This window comes from Nyctereutes procyonoides, unplaced genomic scaffold, assembly GCF_905146905.1.
Source record: "Nyctereutes procyonoides isolate TBG_1078 unplaced genomic scaffold, NYPRO_anot_genome, whole genome shotgun sequence".
Taxonomy (NCBI): domain Eukaryota; kingdom Metazoa; phylum Chordata; class Mammalia; order Carnivora; family Canidae; genus Nyctereutes; species Nyctereutes procyonoides.
In genome coordinates this window covers 7,956,790-7,981,862 of record NW_026575131.1, presented here as the reverse complement: position 1 = coordinate 7,981,862, position 25,073 = coordinate 7,956,790, and the positions used below count along the sequence as shown (strand labels likewise).

Here is a 25,073-nt window from a genome sequence, read left to right as displayed (position 1 = left end):
AGCCTCTGGCTACAGTGTGGGACATGGGGACACGAGGACACGGGGTGAAGGTACAGCACATGCCTTGCTCAGCCTTAGATGAGCCTCAGGGTGGTCCTCCAGGCCCCAGCACTAGATGGGTGCTGGTTGTTGGGGGCATCACACCCCCTCTGTGCCCCAGCAGTGCCCCCTTGCCCCTGGCCATGGCTCTAATCACTGTCCCCCAGCCCAGACACTTGGTAGCATCTCCAAAGTCCAAATACCTTTCAGCACATCCTTGGTGAGACCCCAGCCTGACCTCCTACTCCCGTAGGAGCACACAGCTCACTAAAGATCTGTGTTTAGTCCTTCACCTTTGCTCACATTGTTACCCCCTCCTGAGTGTCCTTTTCCCTGCTCTGGCCCCAAACCTCCTCTTCTAGGCTGGGGATGAAGGGTCCTCGTAGGTGGCCTTTTCTTTCTTTCTTTTTTTTTTTTAAAAAAAGATTTTATTTATTTATTCATGAAAGACACACACACACACACACACACACACACACACACAGAAGCAGAGACACAGGCCGAGGGAGAAGCAGGCTCTACGCTGGGAGCCCGATGTGGGACTTGATCCTGGGTACCCAGGATCACACCCTGGGCCAAAGGCGGCGCTAAACCACTGAGCCACCCAGGGATTCCCCGTAGGTGGCCTTTCTTGATCTCCACCAGGGGACTTCATCTCTCTCCTCTGATCTGCCCCCCACCCCGCAGTTTCCCCTGGGGGTGCTTCCAGGCCTGGCTATCCCCCCAGACTGTGAGCTTCTTGAGGGTAGGTTCTGAGTGCGAGTCTCCCCTTAGCAGGCCCAGCTTGTAGGTGGAACTCCAGCACATTTTTTTAACTGCTACTTCTTTTCTTGGTATTTTCCCTAGTGGGTACGTTTGACATTTAGGGTGGAGAATCTCCACATGCCTCATAAGCCATCTTTATGGTTTTGCAAAGGGTCAGATTCATCCCAGCCTTGCACTCTTCCCCACCCCTCCCTGGGCTGTCCCTTCCCCCTCCCGGGACCTCAGAGCCTGCTGCGCCTCCTATTGGAGGAAGAACTGAATGCACCAGGTCACCCCTGCTGCAATCGCACACCAACTTCAGAATACCTCTCAAGGGGTGATGTTTGACCCTAAGGGCTGCAGCTCTAATGGTAGAACCAATTCAAGGTTGATTGACTAAACGTCCCAAAGGAAAACTATAGAGTCTCTGGGTAGCGCCAGAGGTGAGAACCCTTCAGGTGTGAGGGGGCCCTCAGAGGGTCTTGCACCAAGACCTCGATGTCCATGGTCCCTTGGCACCATCCTAGAGCCCCCCACCTGGTCCAGTCTCATGAGCCCCTCAGAATACACGAGCACAGGGGGCGGGTAGATGGACAGTGCTCTGGGCCGAGGGGTGGGTGGAACCTGGGAACCAGTCTGGTGCCTGCTTCAGATTTGCTGTGCGACCTGAGGCCAGCCCTCTCCTCTCTGGCCTGCAGTCTGTCCTCTGTAAAACAGGGAGTTCTAACTCACGTCATCATCTCTCAGCGATGAAGTCTAGGCAGTGAGGGTCCCAAAGAGACAGGGTCACTCCTGGGTGGGGTAGGGCACCCGCCATGAAAACACTGCATCTTGGGAGTTTGGATCTTGGTTCAGATGGGGCCAGTAGAGGCCTGTGCGGTCAGAATGACCGGGTGTGACGTCTGTGGCCTGGGGCCACACTCGTTCACTTGATGGACAGATGTGGCGGGATGCCAATGGGGTGCCAGGCTCTGGGGCCCAACGGGAGGTCCTGGCCCTCCAGGAGCTCTCAGTGTAGTTGGGGCCGAGAAGAGCAGACAGGAGCATGGATCACCACCACCACAAGACAACAGAGACCCAGGGCCCAGTGGACTGGTGGGGGGCACAGCCCAGGCAAAGGTGAGGAGGTGGGACAGTGTGATGGTGGCAGATACGCTGGGCTCAGGGGCGTGACGGGAGGAGCAGGAGAGAAGCTGGGCCGTGGAATGGAGAGCTGAGTGGAGGGCTGCAGAGTTGGGTCTTGGTGTTCAATGGGGGAGACACGGGAAGTATTTCTGGGGCAGGGAGGGAGAGCATTAATATTTAGTGAGTGGGTCCCTTGTGCCAAGTGCTCTCTGAGCTACTTCTTCCACGTGGTGGTCATTATCACCCTGTGGATGACCATCGTCACTCCCATTTCACAGACGGGGAAGCAGCCCAGGGAGGTCATCCCTGCATCCAGCCTGGGGGGGTGGAGCCGGGGTGGACTGGGGGTGTGGCACCAGTTCTTTCCACCTTGCTGGGAGGGTTTGTGGGCAAAGCTGGAGGCAGAGCTGTTTGGGACCACCCTGAGGAGCGAGATGGAGGCAGGAGAACAGACAGGGAGCTGTGTCAGCCACCCAGCAGCCATCCATCCAGGACAAGAGAAAGGCACTCAGGCCCAGGGAACGCTGTGGTTCCCACCAACCAGATGGCATGTCCTGTCCCACCTGAACCTTCATCTCCTCCCTGCACAGGGAGTTCCGTGGCTTTTGATCTGGCAGCGGAGGTTGGGTCAGGACCTTCTTAACTGCTGGCTCAAGGGCCATCTCTGCCTTGGACTGGCTCTGAGGAGCAGGAGGTGGTCCCCACCTGGTCCAGATGTTGGCTGTCTCGGGCCCAAGGCCCCATGCCACAGCATGTGGGGTACACTGAGCTGTCAGTGGCAGAGCTGGAGGGGCCTGATTTTACAGAATGGGGCTTCTGAGCCCAGAGAGGGCTGCCTGAGGTTGCACAGGTTGGGGCTTGAACCTAGGCTCCTTGCTCTCCTGGTTTTGACTTCACAGCCTCTTTCTGGACAGGAGAGGGGAGAGGTCATATCTCCTAAAAGGTCTCTTTCTGGGGTTAGAAATGTGAAGAAGGGCTAAAGACTATTTCTGGAAATTCTTATCTGCCTCCAGGCACAAGCACCAAGCAAAGCCAATGCAGTTCTCAGCCCAGGAGCGGTTCCCTCATCATTATTGTTATCAACACAGTTAATAACAGTAATAACACATGCTTGCAGAGCACCAGACAGTTGGCAAAGCATTTCAGGACCCACAAGACTGTCCCCCTCACAACAGCCCTGTGAGGTAGGTTTGGTGCAAGTACGACCCCAAGCCCCTCCCCTCCCCGTGGCCTCTCTGGCTCAGAGAGGTCGAGTGGTGGCCCAGGGTCACACAGCTGTGAGTGGTAGAGCCGGGACTTGAACCCGTGCTCTATCCACTACACCCCGCTGCCTCTCATGGAGAAGAGGCAGGGTAGTGTAATGGAGAGAGCGCGGGCCGAGCGGCAGACTGGGCCTTCCTGCAGTCACGGTGTCGTCCTAGGCTCCCTGGAGGCGGCGGCAGTGGTGGCAGGTCCGGCTCTCCGTGCCTGGCCTTCCGCTTGGCAGGCAGGGCGGGCAGCAGGCCGGAGAGGGTCTGCCGATGTCCTGTGCAACTTCGTGCTGTTAATGCTCTGGTTTGAGGGGGGATGGAGGTGGGTGGGGGGGTCCTGCTGGGGGCTGAGCCAATGGGCCTACTGGAGCTAGGCTTTCCTGCTTTTGGGGACAACCCCCACCCTGGCCCCTTGGCTCCACCTAGATGGTGCTTAGTCATTGGGAAACCAATGGAATTTACTATAAATGCTCCAAACAGGCCTTGCTGCTGGGATGCAAAATCATAGGGTTCTCAGAGGCCAGCGTGCACTTGGAGGCTGTAGGAGGAGCTTGGGGTTGGGAGGCTGGAGGGCTGGGGTCTCACTCTGGCCCTGTCTTATGGGGCGCTTTACACTCTTGCTCTGGGTCTCAATTTCCCCAGCTGCAAATGGAGACCAGGCCAGGGTTCTCTAGGGATCTGCAAATCTCCTGGAAGGCTGCAAAGTCACCAGTCTGGGCATTTATTTCTCATAAATAAGAGGGGGATCACTGCTTCCATGGGATTCTCACAGGGATTCAGGACCCAGGGGCATTAGGCACCGTTGGTCTTAATGAAAGGAAGCTGTTGCATTAAAGGAGGTTAAAAGGGGTAGGACATGTAGATGCCATATGGCCAGGAGGATACTGTGGGGACAGTCGATGGACATGAATATGTACAGAACCTTCTGGTAACAGAATTGCATCAACTTTGTGTTTCCTGCCTTGCTAACTGTCACACATGAGCTTATCCTTTTCTTAGGAGATGCACCTGCAGTGTCAGGGGGCAAAGGGCCATCACGACTGCATGACAGAGTGTGGCTCCTGAGAACAAATGGGGCAAAATGGTAACAATGGCTGAATCTGAAGGAAGGGCATTCAGGCATTCTTTGTATAAGTCCTGCAACTTTTCTGAAAGTTTGAAATTATCTTCAAGTAGAAAACTTAAAAAAAAAAAAAAAAAAAAAAAAGAGGCCCCGGTGGTCAGAGTTTGTACTCTAGGGTTCACCCATATGTTTCTTAATCCACAGAGGCTTTTAAAAAAATGGGAATTTCCTGCCAACAGTTAAACATGCAAAAAATATGGGTTGGTCCTAGATTTGGAGATGGTCCATGCAAATCTGGGTTCAGGCTCCCCTTGCACAGTGAACATGGCAGCCGTACCAGGGCTAGGGCACCTCTGTGGGCAGCAGTGAGAAGCAGTCACTCTTGGTTTGGTGCCCATGCTCTCCCTGCCCGACCCCGTGCATATGGGGCCTCGTGACTCCTGAATATTGTCCTCTGGCTGGCCGGAGGCTACCTCCGTCACGGGCCTGTGTCTCCCTATCCATCCTAGGAGATGAGCTCCAGGCTTCTTGGTTTTTCTTTATGCCTTCAGCACTGGGGACCCCTGAGTCTTTCTGAAGGCTGGTCTGTCCCCATTTGTCAGACAGGGAGACTGAGGACTGGAGGGGCAGAGGTCACAGCTGGAGCCAACAGAGGTCTGGAACCTGGGTGTTCTGCTTCCAAATGCTATGTTTGTTCCACACCACATGGCACCTCACAGCAGTACCATTTACAAAGGACGGCACATGCATCCATGCATGTGGTCCCCACAACAGCCCTGTGGGGTAGGCGGGAGGAAGGGCCCCCCAGCGACTCCCCAATGGCACAGACATCGGCATGGGGGCTAATGGACCTGTCCGGGGCTCCAGGCTGGGCATGGCTGGGCCAGCTGACCCAGCACTAGAGTGTTCTCTGCCTTCCTGTAGGCTAAACCAGTGTGCCAGACACCACGAGGGGGTTCCTGAACCACCATGAGGTCCATGCAGGTGCCCCTAGCCAGATCCCTCTGTCTCTCCCGGGGATCCTTCATATGGAAGGCCCAGCAAGCCCTCCCAGCACAGGGAAAGCATCTGAGGTGTCCGTCATGCCCAGAAACGAGCATCCAGAGGGTGGTCATCCAGAGTTCAGAGCACCAGGGAAGAGAACAATCAAGGAAAATGCCCTGGAGGAAGTAGGCTCATGCAGGCTGAAGGTGGGGAGGAGGTGGGGGAGAGCTCAGAGAGCAGGAGAGGGGAAAGGTTCAAGATGAGAGAAGAGAGGGGCAAACAGATGCTTTGACACAACCTCATGAGCTGGGGTCACCTTGTTCGACAAGTGAGGAAGTAGAGGCACAGACAGGGTAAGAAGCTTGTCCAGGGTCTTCCAGCAAATGACAGCAGTAGGGATTTGAACCCAGACCTTTCACCCCCCAGGTCCAGGGTCCATCTGAGGAACGTGGAGGGGAACCAACCTGCTGTGGGCACCCACCTGGCAGCACTGGGCCAGGTAGGGGCTTCACCTACACCATATACCAGGGGAGCCCTACTGTCCTCACAGGTCAAGACAAGGGGCATAAAAGCCCAGGGCCACAGAGTGAGTTCATTCCAAAGCCCAGATCTGCCTCAGTCCAGCCCAACCCAGCCTTTTCTACAATAGCCTTGCCTCCTTCCTCTCTCTGACAGACAATGCTTGAGCCCCAGGGAAGAAGCTGGCCATGACCTCCCAGTAGCTTCATGCTCAGGGCTCCCCGCTGCTGCACAGGTCTGGGTGAGAGGATCCATGTAGAAATCACAAGTGTGATGGCATCTGTCCATCTGTACAGGGCCAAGGATGGATGGGCCCACACAATGAGACCATTAGATCTCTGTAGGAGGCAGGGCTAGATGAATTTTACTCCTTAATTTATCTGAGATGGTGTGCACTGAGCAAAATCAGTCAGCATCATGGCGCTGTGCTCCAATGGGCCAAGCACAGTGTCGGTGTCATGGGTGAAATGTGAGTCCCAAGCCATCTGGGGGGTGACTTCCCAATGCCAGAGATGGGCAGAGAAGGCTTCTTGGAGGAGGTGAGGCCAGAGCAAAGGGACAGGAGTTAAATGTGTAGCCAGGAAAGGGAGAGGGCCATCTAGGAAGAGGGAGCACCTCAGCAGGGGATGGCAAAGTGACCAGGGCAAGTGTGTGTGCAGCAGAGGTACAGGCTGAGGGTGAGTGTGATGGACCTGTGACTTGCGTGCCTAGGAGGGCACTGAATGCAGTGGCTGTTCAGTGCCTGGGCCTACTCTATCACTCCCCCAGCACCCCACAGCCTGTGGAAGCCCTGCTCACACACAGTCAGTAACCAGGAACTCACTAGCTTTCAGGCAGCCTCTTTTGTCCTAGAATGGTTCTGACATACAGAATTCTTCTCTTTCCAATCACACTGCCTTCTGTTGGGGTGGCTACACCTCTTTCTCTGCCCACCCTTCCTTCCTCTCCCTGTGAACCTGGCCTAAGCCACTTGCCCCTCCCAGCCCCATGCAATGGGGTTTCTGAACACCAGCTCACAGTTCACAGCCAGGGGTCACTTTCTTCAGCCTAGCTCACCCTGCATTCTGGTGAGCTTGGTGGGTCCTACCTCTTGCTTTCTTTTTGCCACCCTCCCTGCACTCATGGTCTCCGCAAAGGTAGTGGGCACACTTTCCATAATGAAACAGGATAGAGCTCTAGGGAAGGCGACTGGATTACCAGCAGTTCAAGAATCAGCAAAAACCCATCAGAATCTCCTGGCCTCTAGTGCATCCTGCCCTATCTTGCCCACAGGGACATCGCAGGAGACCTTGGCTGCCCTCTCCTGACATCCAGAGGCCCAGGGTCTACACTATTTACCTGGGCTTCCAGCTAGTAGTACAGGTAAAAACCAAAAAAGTTGGTGTGTCTTGGGCTGGCTAGCTGGCTTCCCATCCATCTCTGCCCAGTCTAAGTCTTTTCCAGAGTGCCCCTGCACCTGTGCCCATCTCCTTGGCTGGTTTATGATACAAATCAGTGATTCTGAACATTTTTTTCCCCTCAGCCTCCTGCAAGGTAACAACTATGCTCTTCTCCCTTCTCTAAACTGTATGGAACCTTTGTCATCCATCCATTTAGGCTCAGTGCCTCCACCTGACTTCCAGTGATCCAGACGACCCAGCAGGCTACTTCTCCCAGGGATGATAGCCTCTCTGCCAACCACTTCAGCTTAGAGGTCAGAACCAGGGCCATAGGGCCATGTCCATTTACATAACCCTTATGTGGCCCTAAGTTCCAAGAAGGCATTTGAAGCCTTCTATGATCCCTTGGGCCCCAGGGCCTTTGCACTTGCTGTCCCTTCACCTAGAATGTTCTTTCTTCTCATTGTGCTGGTTTCAGCTCAAATGCAACCTCCTCAGACAGGCCTTCCCTGACCACCATGATTCCTGTCCCCTTCCTCAGAGTCTCTATTTCATTACAATGGTATAATGTCTTCATCCATCCTACTCTGCAGACCCGTTGATCTTTCTCTTTGTATTGCGAGGACATCCCATATTCCTTCAGAACTCTGTGTCTTTGCACACGTTTGCCTCGGCTAAGAGGCCCTTATCCACAGCTCTGGTAAGCTCCTACTTGCCCTTTAAAACCCAGTTCAATTCCACTTGGAGTAGTTCTGTTCCTTTCTTGGCTTTCTCTCATCTTCCTTGCTCCTCTACTGTGGAATTAGCTGTTTGTTCAAAGATCTGTTCCCCTCAGCCTCCGTGGGCTGGGGGCTCTTCGGGCAAGGGAAGGCTCTGAATCATCATGGGTTCAGTGCTCAGCGCCGGACCTGGACCAGTGCAGCTGCCTGGAGGACGTTTGCTGAGGAGTGCTGGACAAGGAGGCCCTTTGTGTGTCCCTGTTAAGGGGGTGTCTCATTCAGCTGGGGCCTCACCTCTGCAAGGTCTTTCCACCTCTTCTCTTACCCCCTGCAGCAGCCAGAGTGAGATTTTAAGAATGTAAATGTGACCAGTTCCCTGTTTAAAACTATTTCAGATGATCCTCAACACACTTAGAAAATTTCTGAACTCCTGACTATGGCCCATGAGACCTGACATCTGGGCCCTCCACCCTCTCCATCCTGCTCACAATCTTCCTGCTTCAGGGCCTTTACACTTGCTGTTCTCTCTGCCTGGTATACTTTCTCCCCACAAAGTTACAAAGCCAGCTCTTTCTTATCACTCACCACTCAGCTCAAACATGGCCTCCCCTGACCTCCCCCACCACCTACGTCCCATCATTGATTTATTTTCATCATATGCCTACCACCCTCTGGAGTCTTCGCAATGTCTGCCTCTTCTCATCACACCACAAGCTTCTCCAGGCAGGGGTCTCATCAGCCCCTTTCATTGCTATATCTCTAGCACCCAGCCCAGTGCCTGGCACGTGGTAGGTTGGTATTTTGGTATTTTGGAAAACTTTTCAAAATAATCGTCACCCTACTGATGCTTTCCTGTCCCTCATAAGAATAGGCTTTGGTGTCTCACTTTCCAGAAGACCAAGTCACTAGGAAGTAAGTTCTGTGAGGGCAGGGATTCTTTGTTGATTTTATTTACTGTACTACCTCTAGGGCCTAGAGCAGTGCTGAGTGCATGGTAGGCTCAGAGTATGTTTATTGGGGGAAAGAGAGGTAGTTGTCATTTGGGGCTGAGCTGGCTGGAGATCTGGAGCCAAGGAACAATGTCTCTGAGAACTTCCAGCCCCATGAAGGGGACACGGGTGCCCCCCCACCCCCCGCAGCACAGAAGTAGGAACTGGCAATGGGACTGAGCCCACTGTTGGGCCACATCTCACCTGACAGCAGCATGGGGTCCTTGTCCACGGACTTGCGCACCTGGTCAGACTCCCCTGTCAGGGAGCTTTCATCAATCTTGAGGTCATTGCCCTGAATGAACAGGCCGTCGGCAGGGAGGAGGTCACCTGGTAGGAGGAAGGGCAATAGAGTCAGCAGGATCTCAGGTGGCTGGAGGGTCTTGGAACATTCCTTTAAAGGTATGATTGCAAGGTTAAGTTCACTACTGGGGGACTGGCTGCCTGGAGGTCTCAGGGCGTGGGAACCAAGATGGCGCCCATCACAGGTCAATATGCGTCTAAAGACTGGAGCCAAGGTGAATTGCACAAGGCCTGGAGGACTGAGGCTGGGCCCAAGAGCAATCCTAGTTCAAGTGGGTATGTGTTTCCATTTATAAAATGCTCTTGTAGCCTGCTGTGGATTTGGGGTTCAATTTTCTCAACGATTCATGCTTCTTTGATCTCAACTATGGTTTGGGAAGTTGTTTAGGAAGGAACTAGTCTGTCCTCACTATGCTAAGGAGACCCTAAGACAGGCACATTATCAAAGGAAACCAAGCCTCCTAAGGCAGAGTGAAGAGGGCACTCCAATCTTTCCCCCATCTTCTGCATCTACTTACCCAGGGCATGTTTTGCCTAAACTCCCTTTGATGCCATTAGGCCTGACCACTGTCTCCATGGCAGTATCACAGGCCTAGAATGTTTGCTCATCCACGTCCACTCCCTACAGCACCTTCTCTAGCCCAACAACCACTCATCAATAGCCAAATCAGATGTAGGAAATGGATTGCATCTCATAAACCCATTCTGAGTGTTAGTGGTCCTTGGAGTATTATGTTGAGAAGACTTCTGTATCTATGCTTTGAGCTGTGATTTTTTTAAAAAAGATTTTATTTACTTATTCATGAGAGACATAGAGAGAAAGGGAGAGGCAGAGACATAGGCAGAGAGAGAAGCAGGCTCTACACAGGGAGCCCGATGTGGGACTCGGTCTCAGGACCCCAGGATCATGACCTGAGCCAAAGGCAGATGCTTAACCTCTGAGCCACCCAGGTGCCCCTGAGCTGTGATTGATTAGTAACATCTGCTACAGGTGGAGGTTTTTGAGACTAGTAACACATGTGCCATGGATTTGCCATTTCTGACTTTAAGTGGATTCTGGAATCCTACCTCCTTTAGGGAGTAGCCTTCTACCTCCCAAAGGATCTCAGAAGATATCTTGGCTCAGAATGAGCCTTCAGGGACCAACCCCCTCACTTGGGCCAGCCTCTCTGGGTCTGCCTGCCTATCCTGTCCCACCTCTGCCCAGACACTAGGTCTAGTCCTGGCACTGTGGCTGGGACACTTACCATATTTGACCTGGGCGATGTCCCCAACAACAATCTCAGCCACAGGGATCTGGACCACCTGGCCAGCCCGGACCACGGTGAACTTCTGCTCCTGTTCAATGCGGCTCTGCAGGCCTCGGAACTGCTTCTCTTTGCTCCAGTCATTGAAGGCCGTGACCAGGACCACACAGATGACTGAGAGGAGGATGGCTGCCCCTTCGATCCAGCCTGCCTCTGCCTCCCCTTCATCCTCTGCCCCTCCCTGGGCCGTTGCACATCCTGCAGAGAGCAGAAGGAAGCAGGCAGGGTGGCATCAGCCAGACAGGAGGAGCCCACGGGGATGGATTTAAATCCTAGCTCTGCCAAGCAAAAAAACACTGATCATTAGATGAACCTGATCCAAGTGATTCACTGCATCTGGGTGGCAAGCCCTTTGGTTTCCTGCCTTTGTTCTAGGTGTGAGATCTTGGACAAATGACTTCACCTTGTGAACCTCAGTTTTCACATCTATAAAAAGGAACAGATATGCTCTGTCTGGGGGGCCTATTGTGAGGATTGAACTTCAATGAGGTGAGGTCCTTGGCGGCTCCAGCACAGACCCAGAACAGGAGAGAGAGGCCTAATTCATGAGAAAAGAGCAAAAGTGGGGCTGTAAGAGAATGAAGGTGATCAGTACTGCATGTGCTTTAGGGTCTAGAGTGCAGTTTTGCTGGTGGGCTTCCTTCCATGCTTCCAGCAACCAGGGGGGGCATGTCTCCAGATAGCAGACTCAGGGTGGGGCTAGGGGTCGGGGCAGGATCCACAGTTCCAGGCCAGTCCTCCAACGGGCTAGTTCTAATCCTACCATTGCCCCTGTAAGATCCTGGGGAACTCACTCTCCTCCCTGAGTAGCAATGTCCTCCTCTGCAAAATGGGAGTCACAGAGACCTCCTTCCAGGTTCCAGGAAAGGACAGTGGAAGCTCCAGCCAGGGTTCATGGCATTTATGCAGCCCTTTCTGGATTTGAGGCTCTACTACACGGCGAGGCCACCCACACTCCAGGCTGCGGGCTGCTTCTCTGTCCTACAGTGACTCAGCATCCTACACCCTTGCACCATTGAACCTCCCAGTCTGGTTCCCCAAATGGCTTGATGCCTGCGAGGGCCCCCCTATGAACAGAAAAATAAAGGAGTAGACACATCTGATATAAAGGTTTCAGGTCTGGCCCGTGGGGCACTGAGTCCTAGATCTCTCCAAACTCCTTCACAGGAGTGAAGCAGAACTGCTGCAGCAGAACTAGCCCAGACTCTTCACCCGACAGGCTGTGGTGAACAGCCTCTTCCATGGAAAGTGACACTGAGCAGCATCTGACTCTCCATTGCTGGAAAACTCAGGAGTGTTCCCTTTCAGGGCACCTGGGCAGGGGACTGGACCATTCACCAATTACTTGCACCAAGTACTCATTTTAATTCTCAAGCTGGCCAAGAGAAGTGGTTCAGAGAGGGGTAGATACTCACCTGGGGTCACACAGCAGATCTGGAGTTTGAATCTAGGCCTGGAATCTGATCCTGGACCTGGCCTGCCTACTGTATCTGAGCCCAGTGGCCCCTTCTGGCATGTGCCGCCCTCATGTGCCGAGGATCCATGGCTGACTGTCTGGAAGTCCAATTCAGTCCCAAGGAAGAGAGAACAGTTTTGAGAGACCCCAGCTGGAGGCTGGGGGTCAGAGGCAACATGAGAAGAGGGCCACGTAGTATCAGGGAATGTTTTCCAGCTCCTGGAGGCATGGAGGTCAAGGCTAGCTGGTGGCCTAAGCTTTGGCCAACCCAGAATCATGCAACCCAGCAGCATGTGTCGCTGGAAGATTCTACAGCTTACACTGATCCAGTCACTCCCTGCAGGCTAATAAACAACCACTTCATTGCACAAGGTCCTTGATGTCACTCTTGTTTTCTTTTGGAATTTCAGACTTTTCCAATAATTTTAAATTGTTTAACTGGACCAGCTTTTAGTGCTAATGATCATCATATTCGTGCTAACAATAAGTGACATCAGGCCAGCCTTGAGTTTGAATCCCCGCTGTGCCACTTCATTGCTGTGTGCCTATGACCTAGCTACTTAACCACTGCACCTCAGTTTTCTCATCTGCAAAATGGGGGTGAGGACAGGCCCACAATCACAGGTAGCTGAGAGGACTCAGGGAGGGCCTTATGTAAGGCATTCACCTTACCAAGCACACGTAAACACAGAGCAGAAGCTTGCTTGCTTTCTTTTCTTTCTTTCTTTCTTTCTTTCTTTCTTTCTTTCTTTCTTCCTCCTCCTCTTCCTTCCTTCCTTCCTTCCTTCCTTCCTTCCTTCCTTCCTTCCTTCCTTCCTTCCTTCCTTTCTCTCTTTTTCTTTCTTTAGATTTTATTTATTTATCCACAAGAGACACACAGAGAGAGGCAGAGATATAGGCAGAGGGAGAAGCAGGGTCCCTGTGGGGATCCTGATGTGGGACTAGATCCCAGGATCCCAGGATCATGACTTGAGTCAAAGGCAGATGCTCAACCACTGAGCCACCCAGGATTCCTGAAGGTGCTGTTTCTTGTTGTCCAGTGTACAGGGTGTATAAATGCATTCGAGGTCCACAGACAGCCTTGAATGCATTTGAGTTCCACATCTAGCTGGAGTTCAGCACCATGTGATGATGGGGGCAGGGAGGGGAACAAGAGTGCTCCTCAACCATCATAAGTGACACCAGTGGAAGCCCCAGAGACTGGGAAAGTCCAGTGAACCTTGCTAAACTGAAATCCAGTCCATGGAGATGTGCTTTTCTGGGTTTCAGGGGAGTGACTTGAGATACAGAACCCCAGTGCTTTGCTTTATGGGACTTTTGTTACTCTCTGCCTCTGCTACATGCTTTGTAAATGGGAAGACTGTTCTTTCCCTGTTGCATGCTTCATCAATGCCTTGCCTCCCCCATTACAGATTATAGCAATTACAAGCATTCAGGACACTTAGAAATAGCCCAGGACCATGGAAAGCCTTTGGGTTCTGGAATTATAAAGACTTGATTTCGAATCTAGGCTCTGCTGTGTGATCTTGGGTAAGTGACTTGGCCTCTCTGAGTTTCAGTTTGAAAAGCTATAATGTGGGATGACTTTGTGAGCCCAGAGCCTTCTAAGGGCCTGGCATATATTGGATACATGATAAGTGTGTCTGCTCTCCATTTCCATGAACTACTCTCTTTGGACTGACTCTGGAAGCCAAGGGTATGGTGGTTAAACAGGATTCACTCTTTTCCCTTGACTCCCAACCCTGCCTGTTGCTTTCGTCTTTTCAATACCAAGGAGCCCTTTGGGTCCTTGAGGCCTCTCTGCCAGCAAAAGCCTATTGGTTTTTGCTTCCTTCTAAGAAGCATCTGATGGTCACACAGTGCTTTGGCATGGCCAGAAAGTGTGACTATGGATTACTGGGTGAGGCCTTCAGCTACCAGGAGCTGCTGGACCCTGGGAACAACTCATGCTATCCCTGGTGCAATCAGGGAGGAGAGATAAGGGAGGGGAGGAAAGGGGCTCTGGGCAGGCCCTGCTGAGATCTCCTCTGGGGCCCTTCAGACTGGGGCAAGCACAGGTTCTGAAGATTGTGGCCACAGGGTCTTGGGAGCCTGCAGCTGCTCTCTCTGGACCTGGGGATTTGTAGGGTTTGGCTTTTGTCTGTTTGACCTCAGGGAACCTGTCTGGCCTCTCTGGACCTATCTCTACTTGTCCATCAGTAAAACAGGGAAGCTACTTTCTAGATGGTTACTGGATCCTGGCATCAAATAAAGACCCTCGAAAGCGGAAGAGACACACATATTTTCTAAGCACCTACTATGTGCCTGTCACTCTGCTGACACTCAGACACTAGAAGAGCTGTCATGGGCAGGGAATTGGGCCCAATCCCAGCTCTGCTACGAACATCCTGTGTGACCTCTGACAAGTATCTGGAGGCCCCTGAGTCAAGAAAGCAAACAGGAGAGGGCTATCGGTGCTGCAAGGCTCTACAGCCTGGAAGTCCATCACTAGCAGCATTCTGGACATGACTAATGAAGCTTGAGCCTGACTTGGCGGGCTGTGGTTCTGGCAACATGGAAGGTCCAAGACTCAGAGCCCGGGCTGGGTCCTGGATATCGGGGAGTACATATAGCCACAGAGTACAGGAACTGTACTGGCCCTATGGGGCCAGAATATGTGCAGCTTCCCTCATCTACCCAGATCTTGGCTTGAGCTGGCGTCTCAGCTGGAGACAGGGTGGGGCAGTAGAAAGCACCAGAAGACATGGGTTTAAGATCCATCCCTACTGCCTAATAAGCTGCGTGACCTTGGGTAAGTCCTTCACTGTTCTGGGCCTTGGTTTTCCCCTCTCTAGGATGGAAGAGGTTGCAGCCATCTGTTTGGAGGGCTGTCTGTGGGGAGGCTCCTCCTGGCACACACTAGAAGCTCAGTCCGTGCTCCTACTGCACCCCCTCCACCATCTGCCCTCTGACTTCTAATCTTGCACTAAACTGGGTCACAGGAAGCCACTTACCCGGGTGGCACTGACACAGTCCCATCCCTTCCTGAGGAAATGCAGCCAAGGGATAGGAGTGTTGGCTCGGAAGCCAGAACGTCTGGGTCTGAATCATGGTTCTGCTGCTTCTTAGAGCGTGACCTAGCAAGTCACTTACTGTCTCAGGGCCTCGGATCCTGGCAGCACCTACCCACAGGGTTTTTGTGATGATCAAATGAATTTCTACTGTAAATACTCCCAACTAGTGGTGGCTATAAAAATAGAAGAATGATCGTTATTATTATGCTTGTGCATAAGTTTTATTCCAATAGCCAGGTACAATCTTCTTCTACATTTTCTATGAAATTCCTGCAAAGACTGCTTCCCAATGTGCATCATCTTATAATGTCCTAATGTGAAAGTTCATCCCAGAATTCACTGTCAAGGAACATACTATCTTCCTAAACAACTGTTTTCCCTCCTGGTTGCATAGCTTGAGCTATGCAAGTCATCCTAATTCTCTTTCTGCCTTGGCTGCCAGGAAGCTCAAAGTCAAATTTAAATCCCAATCATGGTAGCAAATATAGTGAGTTTATTTGTTCCATTCCTTTCCTGTCTGACTTTCTATTTGACTTCGTCTTGTGAGATGTGTCCTTCTTGTGTATTTCCTCTCTGGAAAGAGGTCACGCAGGATAAAAAGCAACTGAGTAATATAACATAAAATTGAGGTAGTTGGCCTAATAGACTTGTTTATCTCATTTCTTGGGGAACTCAGGCTTGAGAGAGAGTGAGGGGACAGATGATCAAAGAATTGCGGAGACCACCTTCTCGCCTGGGGGAAATGAGGCCCATGATGGGTATTTCTTGTAAACTATTCACTTTCTATTTGCTTGCTTGAAGTAATGAACATAGTAGGATTATCTTTTTATGTAGGGCATTCATTAAAAAAATGCCAGATGATAATTAATAACAAGTGTTTATAATATCCTACTAATGAAAAACTGGATTATAAAAATCCAACAAAACAATATCTCTTATGTGATCCCATTTATCCTGTAATGTGTGTGTGTGTCTGTCTATCGTGTGACATGGATTTGAAAGACTTTGTCATTGTAAAGGACAGATAGAGTCATCGAGTTGATAAAGCCCTAGCCCTTAGCCTTAGCAGGTGCTCGGTTTCTAGAATTAAAGTTGAGGTTTTCCATTAGAAGTCCTAAGTTCTGACTTTGAGAAGAGTGGGTCTGCTCCAGAACCTTTCTTGGATGAATGGGACAGTGTTTCCTTGGCCCACAGAGCAGAGTCCCCATTCAGTACTCAGGACAGATTTTGGGAAGCCCACTTGAGACAGGGATTCCTCATGTGGGAAAACATATTCAGCGCCAGCCCTTTGAGTTGTGCATGATATTGAACCAACCTTGGGATGGAAACGTGAGGGAGGAGGAGCAGCATGGATGCTGAGTCCTTCTCAAGCAATGTGCAAAGGATATGATCCAAGAGGGGGACTGGAAGGAGGAAGTCTGAGGCAGCCACACTATGTCCTTGAGTGAGTTAATGCACTTCTCCATACCTTGGTTTCCTCATCTTTAAAATGTGCGTAATCATGGCCCTTACCTCATGGGGTTTTAGGAGGATGACCACTCAGCCCAGAGCTCAACACACTGTAAGTGCTCAGTACATGCTCACTGTAGTTATTCTCAGTGTTGGTGCAATCCTTGCATCTCACACATAGGAGAAGTGGGGGATGTGGGTCAGGCCCTGCCTCCTGGGCCTCGGTTTCCCCACCTGGAGGGAGCCTCGGCTGAGCCCCGGGTACCCTCAGGCGTGGCTGGGCCTGCGTGTTGCAGGCTGGGGAGTGGGAGGTCTTACCTTCATTGCTCTCTCCAGGCGGGTGGTAGAAGGACAGCCCCAGGGAGATGATGGCCGCAATTTCCAGGATGATCAGCGTCACATCTTGCAGTGCCTCCCACACCAGCTGCAGGAAGGTTTTTGGCTTCTTTGGAGGTATAAAGTTTTGCCCAAAAATCTGCTTTCTCTTTTCCAGATCTGGAGCGGTGCCTGGCAAACCTGCGGACAGAGCGCAGAGAGGTTGGCCTAGGCGGCCTGAGAGAGATGCTCGGGATCTCAGAATTGGTCCTGTGTGCGGCAGGCCCTGTGGCGAAGCACAGAGAAGGAGAGACAAGGCAGGAAACTTGCAGGGACTACCCAAGAGGCCAGCGCCCAACACGCGCTTCAGGCCCAGAGTGGGCTCCTGTGAAACGCCAGAGACACAATGTAGTGGGGTGAATACCACCACCCCTCCGCATATGGTATGTCCACGTCCTAATTACTAGAAACTGTGAATGTGACCCTAGTTAAGAAAATGGTCTCTGCTGACGTAATTAAGTTAAGGATCTTGGGACGATGTCACCCTGGATTATCTAGGTGGGCCCTAAACCCAACGACAAGTGTCCTTTTAAGAGACAGAGGGAGAAGACACAGACTCAGAGGGCACAGGCCATGTGACGGTAGAGGTAGAGAGGGCAGGAGGCAGCCATGAGCCAAGGAATGCCAGATTCATGAAGGAGCCCAAAGAAGCAAGGAAGGGCATGGTCCCTAAAGCTTCAGGAGGCAGCACAGCCCCGCTGATGCCTGGTTTCCAGACTTCTGGTCTCCAGAACTGTGAGAGATAAACTGCTCTTACTCTAAGCCACCCAATTTGTGGTCCTTTGTTACGGCAGCCACAGGAAGCAACTACCCAACGCCAGGCCCACCCTTGCTCCTGCTTTGTGTTTCCTCTTTCCCTCCCCATTGAGCACAGACTCGGAATCCTCTGCCTGGGTTTGAACCCCAGCCTGTGCCCCCATCTCTCTGAGCCTCACTGTCTTCCTCTGTGATGCGGATGACTGTACCTAGCCCACGAATGGTTGTGAGCATCTTATGAGATAATCCATGAGGTCAATGTTTGTTGAGCACCTACTATATGCCCAGCACTGTTCTAGACACTAGGATAGAACAGTGAAAGACACAGAGCATCCTCCCAGAGGAGCTGACCTCTCAGTGGACACAGGCAACATGCTCAAGTGGTTCCTGGGGGCTGTCAGACGCCCAATCGAGGCTAGTAGTCATGGCTCATCTTATAAACCAGGGGGTAAAGCACAGTCCTCATCATGCAGGGCTGGTACACAGTGACCTTCCATTCCATCCCACCGTTTCTTCACTTCCAGACAATTCTCCCTCACTCACCAATCCGATCCTCTCAGCAGCTTTTGGAGGGTTCCTCACTGCTTCTAGAATAAAGTCCATGTTTCTCAGCCTGGTGCTCTCGATGTGACCCCCAAGCCGTGTTTGCAGCCGCATTTCCACTACTTGGCCTGCTCCCAGCCAGACTAGGCCAGTCCTCCGCTGGCATGGCTCATGTGTTCCTCTTGCCACATGTTTGGTCAGCTGTGCCTTTTCCCTTTCCTCCTCCCAGCTCTATTTGCCTGTCTGTAAGTCCCCTCCCAAACTCACCCACACCACAGTGTGAGTGACCAAAAGCTTGGCAAATCACCCCGGGCACATCTGCGCCTAGAAGAGGAGCCTGAGAGCTAAACTTGGCGTGGTGGGATTCCAGTGCGTGGTGAAGAGAGGCCAGCACTCATCCTTGCTTTTCTCCCTCCTTTGATGCTACCCTGTATCACCCCAAGTCACTGGTGTCACCCTTAACTTTTTCCACAAGTGCCTGGGCACACTTCCTGCCTGGCTCATGCTGTTCAGAGAGCCACAGAGAGACATTGCTTCCGTATATACTGGCAAGTCCATTCTCAGAACGCCTCTGCTGACCAGCACTCCCCTCCACCCCAGGCAGTCAGCAGCACCCTGCCCTCACCCCTAGGTGACCTTCACCAGCAGGGCTGACCTATTCACTGGATCTGTGTCCCACCTGGGTCCCTTGGGGGCAAAGATGGCTTTGCTTCCTGTCCCTCGGGTCCTGGCACTGAGGCCACCAACTACCCTAGAATCCTTCTACCCACTGAATGCACGGGTGACAGGCCCAAGTGTTATGTGTCTGGCATGAGGTGTCATCACCAGGAACGCAGCACAAATGGGCCCCCCACAAGTGGGCAATGTCCTGTTCCTGAGGCCAGCCTAACCCCAGCTCATTTGTGGCTTAATGAGGATAGCTGGAGAGTGGGCACGGAGGGGTTGGGGAGAAGCACACCCCCATCAGACTCTGGCCTCAGTCCACTTCAGAGAAGGGGAAATATGGAAAGACCCCTAGAACAGTACTGTTAGCATGCTGGTGTTGGAGCCCTGGAACATTCCGCTGCTATCGTTATGGGGGTCTAGTGGTTTAATAGCATATGGTTCTAGAGTTCTACCAGTCATTTGTTAGCTTATCCATCCATTGGTTCATTCAACCTGTTTCTTGGGCCTCCACTGTGGGCCTAGCCAGGTGCTGGGTGCTGCATGCTGGGGAGAGTGATGAGAAGGGAACAGTCCTGCAGCTCATGGACATAAGGGCTCAGTGGTCTGGCAGTCCAACAGCCTATGGTCAGGGGTACAGGGAGATAGGCATGTCCCCTGTCTGGATTCTGGGTACAAGCCTCCTCTGATGCTGAGAGTGAGACCTCCATTGGGAGCCTCTAAAAGCCATCCTGGCTGAGACAGTATGGGAAAGCCTAGGGGTGGCTTGTTCCAGGGGTGATCCCACACTGGCCTAGCAGTACAGATAAGCTCTGGAGAGCCAATGTCCTGCCTGTGCAGTAAGAATCAGGAATCCCAGAGCTAGGCTATACCTATTATATGGATGGGAATATTGACTGAGGCCTTCACAAGATCAATCTGCTGGGTTAGAGCCGCCTTGGGGCCCTGAGAACTCAAGTCAGTCCTGTCCTAAGCATGTGGAAATGTTGCCTCTACCAGCCCATGCTGGGGTGGCCATCTAGGTCATCTAAGTAGAGAGCAAACCGGCATGATATAGTGTGATTCTAGGAACTGCAGGAAGGTTCCTTGTCCTCCTTCCTTTGTCCAATTCTACCCATAGTCAACATTTAAAATTATTCCACTTGGGCTTCATTTCTTTAAGTAAAAGGTCCAATTCCTTTAGATTTCCTGGAAGAAGGAAGCCATCGTCAGTTCTGGATACCATGACATGAATGAGTTTTAGGCTTTTTTTCCTGGGAGTGGGTTTTGATAAAAGGAAGAAGGGAGAACTGGGGAGAGTGGTGGGCCTCTGAGGGAAGGGGCCATGACTAGTCAACACTGGCCTGTTAAGGCAGTTTGCTGGGCTCTGACTAGTCAGTTCCTGTCTCTGAGCCTCATCTTGATAGTAGAAGAGTTCAATACCATGGGTGGACCCTGAGGATCCCAGGGGTTCTGAGGTCTGCAGGTCCTGAAGTGGTCCTGCTGGGGATGGTTCACATCTGGGGGCTTTTCATAGATTTGGTATAAATAATGGCTTCACGGGATGCCTGGGCGACTCAGCAGTTGAGCGTCTGCCTTTGGCTCAGGTTGTGATCCCAGGGTCCTGGGATCGAGTCCTGCATTGGGATCCCCACAAGGAGCCTGCTTCTCCCTCTGCCTCTGTCTCTGCCTCTCATGAATAAATAAATAAAATATTTAAAAAAAATGTGTATCAGTCATAATGGCAACTTAAAAAGAAAAATGGCTTCACTTAGAAGCAGCTTAGCAAGCCTGGGGCCAGCCTATCACCTGGGCCCATCTGATTGATTCAGAGAGAGGTGACTCTTCTGAGGGTCTGTGATTCAAATGTTCTGGAGTCTACAGGGTGACCAGTTGAACACACGAGTATTCTCCAGTTCTGGGAGTTTGGTCATGGCTCAGGGGTTCTGTCGTCCAGGCCAGGCATTGAGATCCTGGGTCCTAGGACAGAGCACAGGGCAGGGGTTGCAAATCTGTACAGCTGTGGGACTGATCAACTTTTGTGAATGAGTGAAGTGCGTGGGCGGGAGGCAACTGGGAGTAGTGGGGACTGGGCCAAAGTGAAGAATCCCAGCCCGTCTTAAGGGGCCAGCTCTTCCTTAGCTTCTGTGGGAGAATGTGAACCCAGTGTGGCAGATCTGTCAGTCTTCCAAGAGAAGCTGGACACCTGGAATTTGATGTTAAAATCCCCCCATTAGAAACAGTCCAGGGCCAAATACAACACATCTGGGAGCTAGATTCAACCTGGGGGTTGCTGGTGTGAGACCGTTAAGGCTCTAGGCTGGAGAAAAGGGGAGAGTGGGGATGGGCCAGAGAAGAACAGCTTCTCTGACTCTTCCTCCTCTGTCCTGGACTTCTCCCTCCCCAGCATCATGTCCTGCCCTGCTCCCTACAGGTTTCTGAGATCCCTTCTGTTTTTCAGAAATAACAACTCATGGTTAAAAATATTTGTGCGTTCTGTAGGGCCAGTCTTACTTAGAAACTGCGAGGCAGTTTCCCCACAGCAAACACCCCAGTGTGTACATCCAAGATGGGAACCTTGGGTATTGAGGTTCACGATGGGTGACCGAGATGACAGATAATGGCCATGACGTCTCGTTCACCTTCTTCCTCTCAGCGGAAGGTGGGTCAAGCTAGAGTTGGGGATACCAAGCCCTAAGAACTCAGATGGGGTTTAAATGCAGATGTCACGGGTTCAAATCCTGCCAGTTGAGTGACTTTGGGCAAGAGACTTCACTTCTCAGTGCCTCAGTTTCCCCATCCATAAAAATGCAAGTCACAGTAGGGCCTGCTCCATGAGGTTGGTTAAGGCTTTGGCAGGATGTTTCCCGGTAGGCACACAGTGCTGTGTCTGACACTGGGTAAGGATACTGTGTGATTATCACCCAGTTTTAGATGGTTTGGGTGATAATCATGACCTCTTGGAGAAGGAAGTCTTTGGACAGGTGGGATTTCAGTAATATGGGGAGGAGGTGGTCAAGGTGAGGGCAGGTACAGCGGAAGGGGCATATGAGTGCAGATGAGCCTCTTATCCTCTCTAGACCTCAATTTTCCCACATGTGACATGAAGGATTGGCCTGACTGATGGCTGATATCTGGTGTTTCTGATACCTTGTGTCCAAAGCTACTGGATTTGAAGACCTAGAGGTGGGATATCCCACTGTCCAATTCACCTACTACAGCCCTTCCAGGAGTGGAATCTTGAAGTCTCCCTGCCTTTTGGCTGAAAATTGACATACCTATTTTGGGGAGCAGAAACAACAGAAGGTGGTGTGAAAGATGAATGGTACTGGAGATTCAATTTAGATTAAAGAGCATCTCACCATTTAGCATATTAAAAATTAACATTCTGTGTCAAATATCACTGGACAACGCCAGCAAGGCCTTGAAAATTCAGAAACACAGTGGCTGGGAATTGATGTAAGAAGCAGTGTGGGGTTGTGAGTTTCCAACACAAATCTCTTTTTGCACAAGAAGCAGAGGACAGAGCACTGAGTAAGGAGCCAGATTTGTGGATATACTGGGTTAATTATTTCATGCCTAGGAGACTCAGTTTCCTCATCAATAAAATGGTAGCAAAGTAACCCCTAGACTATGGTGAGCCATACACAGAGGAATGTGTGCAAAAGCTCTCTGTAAATTGTACAGGTACAGTAGTTGTGCCTTCATGGTAAAAAACAAACAAAACAAACAAACAAACAAAAACAAACAAAGAAACAAAAAAACCCTCCAGAACTTGTGCAAATTCTCCTACTGGAATCAGAATTTGTGTGTTCTATTAGTCATGTAACAGGAGAAAGCCAAGTGCAGGGCACAGGAAACTTTGGTTGTACAGGAATTATTTGTTGTAATGGCTGCTTGCTATCATTGGATATTTGAAGAATCTAGGCACCAAATTTCCTCTTTATCCAGCTATCCTGGGCACAACTGGATTTTTTTTTAAGATTTTATTTACTTATTTATTTAAGAGAGAGACTGAGAGAGAGAGAGTGAGCGAGCACTACAGAGACAGAGCAAGCATGAGTAGGAGCAGATGGTGAGGAAGAAGCAGGGGCAGGCTCCCTCCTGAGCAGGGAGCCTGATGAAAGGCTCAATCCCAGGACCCCAGAATCATGACCTGAGCCAAAGGCAGACAGACACCCAACTGACTGAGCCACCCAGGTGCCCTTGGATTTTTTTCCCCAGCCTCTAAGCCCTTGCCCCTGTCCGTCCTCACTCCTTTGCTTGGAATGCCTTTCTCTTCTTAGCTCTTTTGTACCCAGCCCAGAGTGCCGCAAATGGCAGCCGTAGGCCATCAAAGAGGTCTTGTTTGGTCAGTTGCACACCTGTATGGTGTTAACAAAATAATTTGTTGCAAACATCAAAAACTCAGGTAATTCCACATGAAAATCCTGATGTCTGGCTTAGCAAGGATATATGCATGGACCCCAGGGAGCTGGAACTTGTGACTGAGAGCTCTCTGGCCCAAACATTGGCCTTATGTTGGCTCTGGGGACATGTTTCCTGCTAAGGAAAGCTCTGGGGGAGAGTGAGCACCAGCTTAAGTTCTTTCAGGAGGAGGGAGAGTCTCTGTATTGTCTGGACCCGGAGCACGGAACTGGAGGCCAGGAAAAGAAATTGCAGAGAGGGGTAGAGGGAGTGACTTTTTTTTTGGGGGGGGGAGTGACTTTATTATAGGTGGGATGAAGTGAATGGATGTCTAGGGAGAAGGGAAGAGAGAGGGCACCCAGAGGCTGGATGATCTGCTACGGCAAGCCCCCAGGATCCTCCGGTCTAAAGAGACCCCCCCCCATTCAACCCCTCTCAAGGTAAAGAAAGTAGTTAGGATCCTATTAGATAGCGTGCATCCAATCATCCACTTGCTTATTTGATCAATCAACAAATACTTATTGAGCACCTCCTATAAGCCAAACATTGTTCTATGTGATGGGGGTACTGCAGTGAGGAAGACCATAGTGCCAGGAAGGGTTTCCTGGAGGAAGTGTAATCGAGTGAGGTCAGAAGGAGTGGGGGGGGGGGTTACTCAGGTGAAAGGGTTTGTGTAGAGGAAGAGGGGTTGGCTAAGGCAGAAGAAACCCCAAAGGGCTTGGAACTGGCCAATGTGGCTGGAGCATCCCTGGTTTGCCCTTCAAGCAAGAGGGCAGATGGTCTCCATGGAAGAGGACACATTTATTTGGTGCCATGCAGGGTCATCATTCTGCAGGCGTTGGGGTGAGGGTGCGAGGGTTATCTAAGGGAGACTTTGGGTCATGGAACTCATCTTGTTGCCCCCTTCCCTTTGCCTGTCTGGTAGCTCCGTGGTAAATTTGCAGTTCACCTCTGGAGCTGCATGGAGGACTCAGTGGCATGTGTTGTGCCTGTAAATCATCATCTTAATTCTCTTTTCTTCCCTTCATCTGAATTTCCTCACTTAAGTCATTTAAAAATCTTTTTGTATGAGATAAGCTTTTATAAGCTGCTTAGGAGGTAGCATATGTATAATAAATCGGGATAAAAAGGCAGCGCAGAAGTAGGTAAAGGTGCAGGGAGGTGAGAGGTGAAGGGGCAAAATGAGAAAATGGGGACATATAAAATAGGACTGACTTTTGGGCCCGGTAATTGGGGGGCAGGGCTCTGCTCTTCCTGTGTGGGGCATTGAAACAATGCACCTCATGCCAACAGGCTGGGCTCTCTGCCAAAAGTAGGGGCCTCTGGCCATTGGGAGGCCAGAGTGTTCTGAGCATCCATGTGACCTCTGACCTCTTCTTCCCTGCTTTGAGTCACCCCACAAGGCTGAGCGTCCCTTTCTCAGGAAAGGGGCACCAGATATTCCTTTCAACCCCAGGAGGACCCATAGTAAACCCTGCCCCCTGAATTTGGCTGATACATGGGGGGCATTGCCTGACCAGGTCAACCTGCCTGATGTCTGAGCAAATGATTTCAAGTAAAAAGTAACTTACCATCTGCAGTTCAGCATTAGCACAAAAACAAACTGCTCCCCCAGATGCTGGTGCTTGGCATATATTGGCTCTCATAAATCATAGATGCAGTTGTTACTACTAACTACCACCACCCTTACTAACTACCACACTACTAACTAACTACCACACTGCCACTACTGCTGTTACTCTGGGTCTGGAATGTGCTTCCTGGATATTTCTGTCAGCATTGCCACTGTCTGAGATCGTGTCTGGACCTACCACTATTGCTATGTCACACCCCTACCTCAGAGGTCCCGAGACTTGGTTTGGATACATCTTTACTTGCTGTGTGACTCTGAGTAGATAACTCACCCTCTTTGGGGGGCCCTCAGGTTGTTTCACTTGAAGCTCAAACAGAACCAAGACTCTGACAATGCTC

The 25,073-nt window shown here is 51.2% G+C and overlaps 1 protein-coding gene across 3 annotated transcripts in view; it reads right to left on the bottom strand.

The window, feature by feature from the left end:
* The window catches only part of ATP2B2 (ATPase plasma membrane Ca2+ transporting 2), a 375,363-nt gene that overhangs the window by 67,355 nt on the left and 282,935 nt on the right, over nucleotides 1-25,073 (bottom strand). For all 3 annotated transcript variants that reach the window (XM_055344601.1, XM_055344599.1, XM_055344600.1), the window contains exons 6-8: nucleotides 16,698-16,895; nucleotides 10,362-10,619; nucleotides 9,016-9,141 (exon numbers count right to left, since the gene is read on the bottom strand). In XM_055344601.1, coding sequence (XP_055200576.1) covers nucleotides 9,016-9,141; nucleotides 10,362-10,619; nucleotides 16,698-16,895 — 582 coding nt within the window. The remainder of the gene's footprint in view (nucleotides 1-9,015; nucleotides 9,142-10,361; nucleotides 10,620-16,697; nucleotides 16,896-25,073) is intronic.